We start from the raw sequence: 10,022 nt of genomic DNA, 5'->3' as shown, positions 1-10,022 counted from the left end.
TCTCCCCCAGTCACCAGTACAGGGAGAGTCTATGCCACCTCCTCCCCCAGTCACCAGTACAGGGAGAGTCTATGCCCACCTCCTCCCCAGTCACCAGTACAGGGAGAGTCTATGCCCACCTCCTCCCCCAGTCACCAGTAAAGGGAGAGTCTATGCCCACCTCCTCCCCCAGTCACCAGTACAGGGAGAGTCTATGCCCACCTCCTCCCCATTCACCAGTACAGGAGAGTCTATGCCCACCTCCTCCCCCAGTCACCAGTACAGGGAGAGTCTATGCCCACCTCCTCCCCAGTCACCAGTACAGGGAGAGTCTATGCCCACCTCCTCCCCAGTCACCAGTACAGGGAGAGTCTATGCCCACCTCCTCCCCCAGTCACCAGTACAGGGAGAGTCTATGCCCACCTCCTCCCCAGTCACCAGTACAGGAGAGTCTATGCCCACCTCCTCCCCCAGTCACCAGTACAGGGAGAGTGTATGCCCACCTCCTCCCCAGTCACCAGTACAGGGAGAGTCTATGCCCACCTCCTCCCCAGTCGCCAGTACAGGGAGAGTGTATGCCCACCTCCTCCCCCAGTCACCAGTACAGGGAGAGTCTATGCCCACCTCCTCCCCCAGTCACCAGCACAGGGAGAGTCTATGCCACCTCCTCCCCCAGTCACCAGTACAGGGAGAGTCTATGCCCACCTCCTCCCCAGTCACCAGTACAGGGAGAGTGTATGCCCACCTCCTCCCCCAGTCACCAGTACAGGGAGAGTGTATGCCCACCTCCTCCCCCAGTCGCCAGTACAGGGAGAGTCTCTGCCCACCCCCTCCCCCAGTCTCCAGTACAGGAGAGTCTATGCCCACCTCCTCCCCCAGTCACCAGTACAGGGAGAGTCTATGCCCACCTCCTCCCCAGTCACCAGTACAGGGAGATTCTATGCCCTCCTCCTCCACCAGTAAAGGGAGAGTCTATGCCCACCTCCTCCCCCAGTCACCAGTAAAGGGAGAGTCTATGCCCACCTCCTCCCCCAGTCACCAGTACAGGAGAGTCTATGCCCACCTCCTCCCCCATTCACCAGTACAGGGAGAGTCTATGCCCACCTCCTCCCCCAGTCACCAGTACAGGGAGAGTCTATGCCCACCTCCTCCCCCAGTCACCAGTACAGGGAGAGTCTATGCCCACCTCCTCCCCCAGTCACCAGTACAGGGAGAGTCTATGCCCACCTCCTCCCCCAGTCACCAGTACAGGAGAGTCAATGCCCACCTCCTCCCCCAGTCACCAGTACAGGGAGAGTCTATGCCCACCTCCTCCCCCAGTCACCAGTACAGGGAGAGTGTATGCCCACCTCCTCCCCAGTCACCAGTACAGGGAGAGTCTATGCCCACCTCCTCCCCCAGTCGCCAGTACAGGGAGAGTGTATGCCCACCTCCTCCCCCAGTCACCAGTACAGGGAGAGTGTATGCCCACCTCCTCCCCAGTCACCAGTACAGGGAGAGTCTATGCCCACCTCCTCCCCCAGTCACCAGTACAGGGAGAGTGTATGCCCACCTCCTCCCCCAGTCTCCAGTACAGGGAGAGTCTATGCCCACCTCCTCCCCCAGTCACCAGTACAGGGAGAGTCTATGCCCACCTCCTCCCCCAGTCACCAGTACAGGGAGAGTGTATGCCCACCTCCTCCCCCAGTCTCCAGTACAGGGAGAGTCTATGCCCACCTCCTCCCCCAGTCACCAGTACAGGGAGAGTCTATGCCCACCTCCTCCCCCAGTCACCAGTACAGGGAGAGTGTATGCCCACCTCCTCCCCCAGTCACCAGTACAGGGAGAGTCTATGCCCACCTCCTCCCCCAGTCTCCAGTACAGGGAGAGTCTATGCCCACCCCTCCCCCAGTCTCCAGTAAGGGAGAGCCCACCCCCTCCCCCGCCTGACGTACTCACTGTTGCTGGACTTGAGGTCTCGGTGGATGATGGGCACGATGGCCTCGGCGTGCAGGTAGCCCATGCCCCGGGCGATCTGCACGGCCCAGTTGACGAGGGTGCGGGGCGGGATGCGGCGGCCGGCCAGCGCCCGGTTCAGGGGCCCCCCCTGCGCGTACTCCATCACCAGGCACAGGTTGGGCTCCTGCAGGCACACGCCGCGCAGGGCGATGATGTTGCGGTGCCGCAGCATGGAGAAGAGCCGGGCCTCCCGCCGGGCGCTCTCGGCCGTCGCCCCGACCTCCTCGTCCGGGTCCCGGCGGGCCGCCTTCACGGCCACCGGCTGCCCCCGCCAGGTGCCCCGGTACACCTTGCCGAAGCCGCCCACCCCGATGATCTCCTGCAGGCTCAGCTGGCTGAACTCGATCTCGGCGGCCTGGGGCGCGACGTCGGCCGCTCCGGGCCCGGGCGCGGGTGCGGGTCCGGCCCCGGGCCCGGGCCGGGGCCTGGCCGGCTGGCGGGTCACGTAGTTGGCCGGGAAGATGCCGACCCGCCCGCCGATCTTGCCCGTCCACCAGCCCTCGTCGCCCGACACCTTGGCGTCCGTGGACAGCACCTCCAGCACGTCGCCCCGCCGCAGGCTCAGCTCGTCCTCGGCGCTCGCCTCGTACTCGAACACCGCCGTCCACCGAGGGCCCAGGCCCAGGCCCGAGTCGGGAGGCGGCCCGCCGGCGTCCTGCTCCCCGGCCCGCGGGTGGAACAGGCCCTGGAACGGATCCATCCTCGGCCCCGGGTCGCGCTCACGGCCAGAGCCGGGCGACGGCGGCAGCCTTCGGCCCCGTCGCCGCCGCCGCCGCCCCCTGTCCCCGCGCCCCGTCCCGCTCCATGGACGCGGCCCCCCGCTGCCGAACAACCCGTCTTCTCCACGCCTGTCCTCGGCGCTGCGCTGGGGAGGGTCCCGGGGAGGAAGGAGGGGAGGGGGAGGGGGAGGAGGGGGGCGTCGCCGAGCGACGTTCACTGGCGGACGCCGCCCATTGGCCCGGCTCCGTCACCTGACGGGGGGAGGAGGGGCCGACGGGAGGAGGAGGAGGGGCGACGGAGGAGGAGGAGGGGCCGACGGGGGGAGGAGGAGGAGGGGCCGACGGGAGGAGGAGGGGCCGACGGGGGGAGGAGGGGCCGACGGGAGGAGGAGGGGCCGACGGGGGGAGGAGGGGCCGACGGGGGGAGGAGGGGCCGACGGGAGGAGGAGGGGCCGACGGGGGGAGGAGGGGCCGACGGGGGGAGGAGGGGCCGACGGGAGGAGAGGTCCGCGGGTGAGAAAGGAGATATGCAGCGCTGCGAGGAGAAAGGGGAGGTCTGGGGGGGGAGGAGACGGGGGAGATCCGGGGTCGGAGGAGAAGAGGGAGGTCCGAGGGAGGAGGAGAAGGGGAGGTCCGGGGGGGGGGGGGGAGGTCCGGGGGGGGGGGGGGAGGTCCGGGGGGGGAGGTCCGGGGGGGGGGAGGGAGGGGAGGAGAAGGGGGAGGTCCGGGGGTGGAGAAGAGAAAGGGGAGGTCGGGGAGAGGAGGAGAGAAAGGGGAGGTCGGAGGTGGAGGAAAGGGGTTGGGGGCTGGAGGAGAGGAAGGGGAGGTCGCAGGGGGGGCGGAGGCAGATCCGGGGAGGAAGGGGGTCAGGAGGGGAAAAAGGGGTCAGAAGGTAGGAGAAATCTAGCAAAGGGCGGGGGAAAGCAGAGAGTGGGAGAGAAGGGAAGGAGAGGACAGCGGAAGGGGAGGAGGGGAAAGGTGTCAGAATGTAGGAGAGATCCAGCAAAGGTAGGGGAGGCGAAGAAAGGGGAGAGAAAGGAAAGGAGAGGACAGCAGGAGGAGAGGACTGAGGAAGGAAAGGACAGCAGAAAGAGAGGTCCAGCAGAAGGGGGAAGGAGAGCTCCAACAAGGGAGGGGTTGGGGAAGAGAAGGGGTCCAGCAGGGTGCGGGGAGTTTGGGGTGGTAGAAAGAAAGGTCCAGTGGGGAAGGAAGTCACGAACAAGGAGAGGTTCAGTGAGCAGGGGAGAAGTCCACTGAGAGGATGGGAATGGCATCAGGAAGGAGAGGTCCATTGAGATTTCAGATTTATTGTCAGAGAACATACATGATATCATATACGACCATGAGATTCTTATTCCTGAAGGTGAGGCAATATTGCCATTTATTTGTTGTGCAAAAAAGACTCAATATACACATGTAAACAAACTGACTGCAATAGAGATGGTAAAAAAAAAGAGCATGTGCTGGGTGATTGTTGCTGCTCTCTGACGGCAGTGTTCCCTGTAGATGCTCTCGATGGTGGGGAGGGGTTTGCTCGTGATGTCCTGGGTGTGTCCACTACCTTTCGGAGGATTTCACACTCGGGGGGAGGTGGTGGGGGGGTTGGTTCACCATACCAGACCATGATACAGCTTGCACTTTCTGCTACACATATGTAGAAATTTACCAGGGTTTCTGATGTCATACCAAACCTCTGCTGAAGAAGTAGAGGTGCTGACATGCTCTTTTCACGATGCCATTAGTGAGTTGGGTCCAGGAAAGATCTTACAAGATAGTGACTCCCAAAAACTTAAATTTGCTCACCCTCTTCACCTCTGATCCCTCAATGATCACTGGACCATACATCTCTGGTATTCCCTTCCTGAAGTCAACAACCAGCTCCTTAGTTTTGGTGACATTGAGTGCAAGGTTGTTGTTGGTGCACCATTCAGCCAAGTTTTCAATCAGACTCCTGTGTGCTGACTCATCACCACTTTTCATATAACCCACTGCCGTGGACCATGAGTGGGGAATGGGGTCGAGAAGAGAGAAATGTCCATCGAGGGAAGGGGGCCGGGAGGAAGGAGAGATCCATCAAGGGGAAGGTGTCGGGTGGCAGCAGAGGTCCATCGAGGAGAGGGAAAGGGGATTGGGAGGAAGGGGGGATCCATCGAGGAGAAGAAAGAAATGAAAAAGGATGAGATCAGAGGGAATGCAAAACATCCCAGCATCCCCTCCCCACAGAAATAGGCCAACTTACCCCTTCTTGTCTATGCCAAACACTTTCTCCCATCTAACCCCACTGACCTACATTGACCCGTAACCCTCCATTCCTTTCCTGTCCACACACATATCCACTTCTCCTTAAATGTTAATATCAAGCCTGCTTCCACCACTTTGCCTGGAAGCTTGTTCCCACATACCCACCACTCTGAGTAAAGAAGTCTCCCTCATGTTTCCTCTCAACCAGTGGTTCTCAACCTTTTCAGGTGGTATGTGGATGGAAAGAAAAAGTTTGAAAACCACTGTTTTTAATCGTACCTCATGACTCGTTATGTGCACAGTTTCAAAACTCCAAAGGAAATAGGCCAATGACAATTTTTCTCAAGGTTGAAAGTCTCAAATGGAAAGTCACATGCCTGGCTGTACTTCTGCAAAGCACCCACAAGCTGAAGAGCATGGATCCAGCAGTGAAAACAGGAGACGCAGAAGAGCAGCTCCATGACTGGAGTTGGTGAACTGGGCAACATTCAAGAAACCAGCAGCAGATCTGAAGAAATATCCCAAGGTGCCGACCAACTTTAACAGAAAATACATAAATAGGAGAGGGGTTCGGGAGGAAGGAGAGGGTCATCAAGGAGAAGAAAGAAATGAAAAGGAATGAGATGCTATTCATGCTGTCTTGGGTGTATACTAACCAGAAACCATGGATGAACCATGAGATTTATAAACCGTTGAAGACCAGACCTGTGATAGTTAGGACTGGAGATTCAGAAACCTACAGAAGGTCCAGGTGCAATCCACGGAAAGCCATCACAATGCAAAGAGACAATTCTGGATCAGGCAGGAGTCTCAGTCGCCTGACAGCTGTGGCAAGGTTTACACGCCATCACATTCTACAAGGTAATATCATTAACTGTGATCCATCCCTTCCAGATTAGCTCAATGCCTTTGATGCTCGCTTTGAAAGGAAAAACAATGAAGAACCTTCACAAGTCCCCACAGCTCCCAGCATCTCTGTGCTCCCAGTCTCTGAGGCCAAGGTGAACAAAAATTTCAGGAGTATAAATCCTTGGAAAGCATCTGGCCTGGATGATGTACCTAGTCAGGTCCTTAAATGCTGTGCAAACCAACTGGCAAACATTTAAATTTTGCTTCAAAAGGGCATCCATCATTCCAGAGACCAAGAGCAATATGACCTGCTTCGAGGACTATCTACCATGATGAAGTGCTGAGAGGCCGATTATGGACCAAATCAACTCCTATTGCAAGAAGGACCTGGACCCATTTCTGTTCGTCACAACAGATCAGATGCCATCTTGCTGGCCTCCACTCTGCGTTGGATCACTTGGACCACAAGAACCCCAACATCAGGCTGTTGTTAAATTTAAGGATAATATTTATTTAAGGATAATACTCGAGATGGCAGAGGTCGACAGCATCGAGTCCACGCCTCTTAAGATCCAGCTGCGCTGGATGGGTCACGTCTCCAGAATGGAGGACCATCGCCTTCCCAAGATCGTATTATATGGCGAGCTCTCCACTGGCCACCGTGACAGAGGTGCACCAAAGAAAAGGTACAAGGACTGCCTAAAGAAATCTCTTGGTGCCTGCCACATTGACCACCGCCAGTGGGCTGATAACGCCTCAAACCGTGCATCTTGGCGCCTCACAGTTTGGCGGGCAGCAACCTCCTTTGAAGAAGACCGCAGAGCCCACCTCACTGACAAAAGGCAAAGGAGGAAAAACCCAACACCCAACCCCAACCAACCAATTTTCCCCTGCAACCACTGCAATCGTGTCTGCCTGTCCCGCATCGGACTTGTCAGCCACAAACGAGCCTGCAGCTGACGTGGACTTTTTACCCCCTCCATAAATCTTCGTCCGCGAAGCCAAGCCAAAGAAGAAGAATATTTATTATCTATATACATTTTGTATTTATTGTCCCTTTTTAATTTGAATTATGTATACTTTTGCAGTTTTTAATGATGTCACTATCCAGCTAATAGCAAGAATTTTGGTGCATATGTAATTGTACCACGTGTAATGTATATGACAAACTTGTTAGCAATACAACAAACTGGCAGTAGAGATGAACATCAGATCATACAGGAGAACGGACTCTGTGCTGCCATCAAGAGGTCAGAGGGGGCCATCCAATTAAACTAGTAATGCTGCGTAAGTAAGACACCACTTCTGCATTAACTGGATCTAACTGAATACAGGATGATGGTTTTGCCTAACTCACACTTGTTAATCCAAAGAAAACACAATTTTTCTTTCAACATATTACACCTTATCTGCAGCATTGCAGAGTCAATTGTAAATAATTTTCTTTCCTGGAGATACACAAGAAAATCTGCATGTGCTGGGGTTGAGTGCAACACTCAAAAGTGCCTGACAAACTCAGCAGGTCGCGCACAATCTATAGGAAGCAAAGTGTTTTGGGCCAGAGCCCTTCATCAATGGCCAAATATAAAGAGGGGGGGGGGGGGGTGGAAGGAGGAAAGGAGGGCAGAAGGGGCAGGAGTTTTGACCCACAGGTGGATACAGATGGGAGGATAGAAGACAAAAAAAAAGCTGAGAAGTGATGGGGGAGGATGTGGCTCTTTGAATGAAGAGGGAAGGGGCAGGGAGCTGGAGGAAAGGAGAGGGATAGGGAGAGACCTAGGGCAGGGATTTAACGGACTTTGGAGAAGTTGGCGTTAATGCCATTTGGTTAGAAAATGCCCAGACGGAACACAAGGTGTTGTTCCTCCAATTTTTGGGTAGCTTTGGTTTGGCAGTGCACAAAGCCAAGGACAGACATGTCAGTGTGGGAATAGTGGAAGGCCACTGAGTGATCCATTCTATTGCAGCAGACCGAGCAAAGATGCTCAATGAAGCAATCTTCTAGTCTGCATCGTCTCTCCGATGTAGAGGATGCCACATTGGGAGCACCAGATGCAGTAGATGACCCCTACAGATTCACAAGTGAACATGAGGTGTTGGCAGCCTTGGAGCACACCAAGATGAACAAAAATCCAGGAAATGACCAAGTGCATCCTCGGACCTAGTGGGGAGCTAGGGAAGAAATTGCAGAGATATTTATATTCACTTTGCTCTTGGGTAGGATGTCCAGAAGACTGGCTGGCGTTGCACCCATATTTAAAAAAGGCCTGGTGGTGTGTTTCACAAGAGGGATCAACAGGCCAGTGAACTGATGTCAGTAGTGGGAAAGTTGTTGGAGGGGATTCAAAGGTTCAAGACCCATCAGCATTTGGATAGACAGGGATGAATTAGAGGTATAGATACACATGGGATATCATGTTTTATCAACCGCTAAGTTTATTTATTTGAAGAGGTGACCAAGAGGATTGATAAGGGAAGTGGAGGAGGGGGGGTGGACATTGTATATAAGGACTTTCGATATTAATGATTTGAAATGGTAATGTAGTTTGTAAATGTGCAGATTACACCAAAATTGGTGATGTACTGTACTGGACAGTGAGGAAGGATACCCAAGTTTACAACAGGATTTAAATTAGTTGGGCCAGGGAATGGCAAAAGGAATTTAACACAGACAAGTGCGAGGTGCTGCACTTTGGCAAGTCAAACCAGGGTAGTACTTGCACAGTAAATGATAGAGCTCTAGAGAGTTTTGCAGAACAGACACCTAAGAGTCCAGAATCATAGTTCACTAAAAGTGGCAACTTTGGTGGACAGGGTAGTGAAGTTGCCTTCATTGAGCAGAACATTGAGTACAAAACCTGGGATCTCATGTATCATTTACACAACTCATTGGTGAAACCACTTTTGGTTGCCTAGCTGTAAGAAGGATATCAATAATTTTAAAGGGGTGCAGAGATTTACCAGGCACTAGCGAAGGGATTGAGTTATAGGGAAGGGTGGATAGGCCGAATCTCTATTCCCTGGAGCATTGGAGCCTGGTGAATTTTATAAATGTTAAATTCTGTGGACAGTATAAGAATTGCCTGCAACCAGTGAACTTGGAGGAATGAGAAGTGAGATTGGACTGTAAACCAAAGAACTTTTCTGAACTTACACACACATTACATAAACGCGCTTAGAATTAGAAGGGGTTTAAGTTAGGTTAATTTAATAATAGATAAAGTGTGATTCTGTTTTCATATATAAAGATAATTAAAAGCAACTTTTGTTTAAGTATCCATTTGTCTTGGTGAATATTATTGCTGCTGGGTTTATGGGTCCTCTGGGCTCGTAACATTAGACAATGATTACCTGAAATCATTAAAAGGGCATTGGATAAAGTCAATGTTGAGTCTTTTTTTTTCATGTTCAGTCTTTTATGGAGGTTTAAAGTGAGAGTGATTTAAAAGGGATCAAGAGGCAAATTTTTCACTCAAGAGGTAGTCCATATCTGGAAATGAACTGCCAGAGAAAGATTATAGAAGAGGTTACAATATGATCTTTAAAAAAAAAAATTTAGATATACACCACATAACAGGCCCTTCTGGCACACAAGCCCGTGCCCCCCAAATACACCAATTAATCTACAACCCCCATATGCACTGAAGGGTGGGAGGAAACCAGAGCATCTGGAAGAAATCCATGGAGGCACACAGAGAATTTTCAAACTTCTTTGAAACAGTGCTGGATTTAAACAGCTGGCACTGTCATGGCATTGCACTGTCAAAACGCTTCACTAACCATTGCACAAACCATGCTACCCCAATAGATGTCCAAATGTCTTTTTACATTTGGACAGATATGTAGATAAGAAGGGCTTAGAAGGATACGGAGCAAATGGAGGAAAATGGGACTAATCCAGAATGGTACAACTTATCCATGCCAACCAAGTTGGCAAAGGGCCTATTCTGTGCTGTTTGACATCATAGAGTTAAAATGTGCTTTGAATGGTATTCTAAAATGACTCCAGTAAGAATTAAAATTTTAGGAAGATTAAAGGACTCTTTCAGTCATGGTAAAGACAAATGTCTTTCTTGACCCATAACTCCGAATCATATAACTAACAATAGACAAGAGATTTAAAAACAATAAATACCGACGTGGAATATTTCCAATGCTAAGAATGCCTGAGTGCATCATGGAAATATTACCAAAGCAAAGTGAGTGGTTTCAGTAATAGGGAGGGAGAAAAAGTCA

General features: G+C 52.8%; 1 protein-coding gene across 5 annotated transcripts in view; it reads right to left on the bottom strand.

Annotated features, from left to right (window-relative positions):
* Nucleotides 1-2,842, bottom strand: part of LOC138760338 (mitogen-activated protein kinase kinase kinase 21-like) — a 126,881-nt gene extending 124,039 nt beyond the window's left edge. For all 5 annotated transcript variants that reach the window (XR_011355546.1, XM_069930787.1, XM_069930791.1 and 2 more), the window contains exon 1: nucleotides 1,918-2,842. Coding sequence is in view for 4 of the 5 variants with exons in the window: in XM_069930787.1 (XP_069786888.1) it covers nucleotides 1,918-2,677 (760 nt within the window). In the remaining variant the exon portion in view is untranslated. The remainder of the gene's footprint in view (nucleotides 1-1,917) is intronic.
* Nucleotides 2,843-10,022: the final 7,180 nt, after the last annotated feature.

This window comes from Narcine bancroftii, chromosome 4 (genome assembly GCF_036971445.1).
Source record: "Narcine bancroftii isolate sNarBan1 chromosome 4, sNarBan1.hap1, whole genome shotgun sequence".
NCBI lineage: Eukaryota > Metazoa > Chordata > Chondrichthyes > Torpediniformes > Narcinidae > Narcine > Narcine bancroftii.
This window is presented reverse-complemented; position numbering and strand designations above follow the sequence as displayed.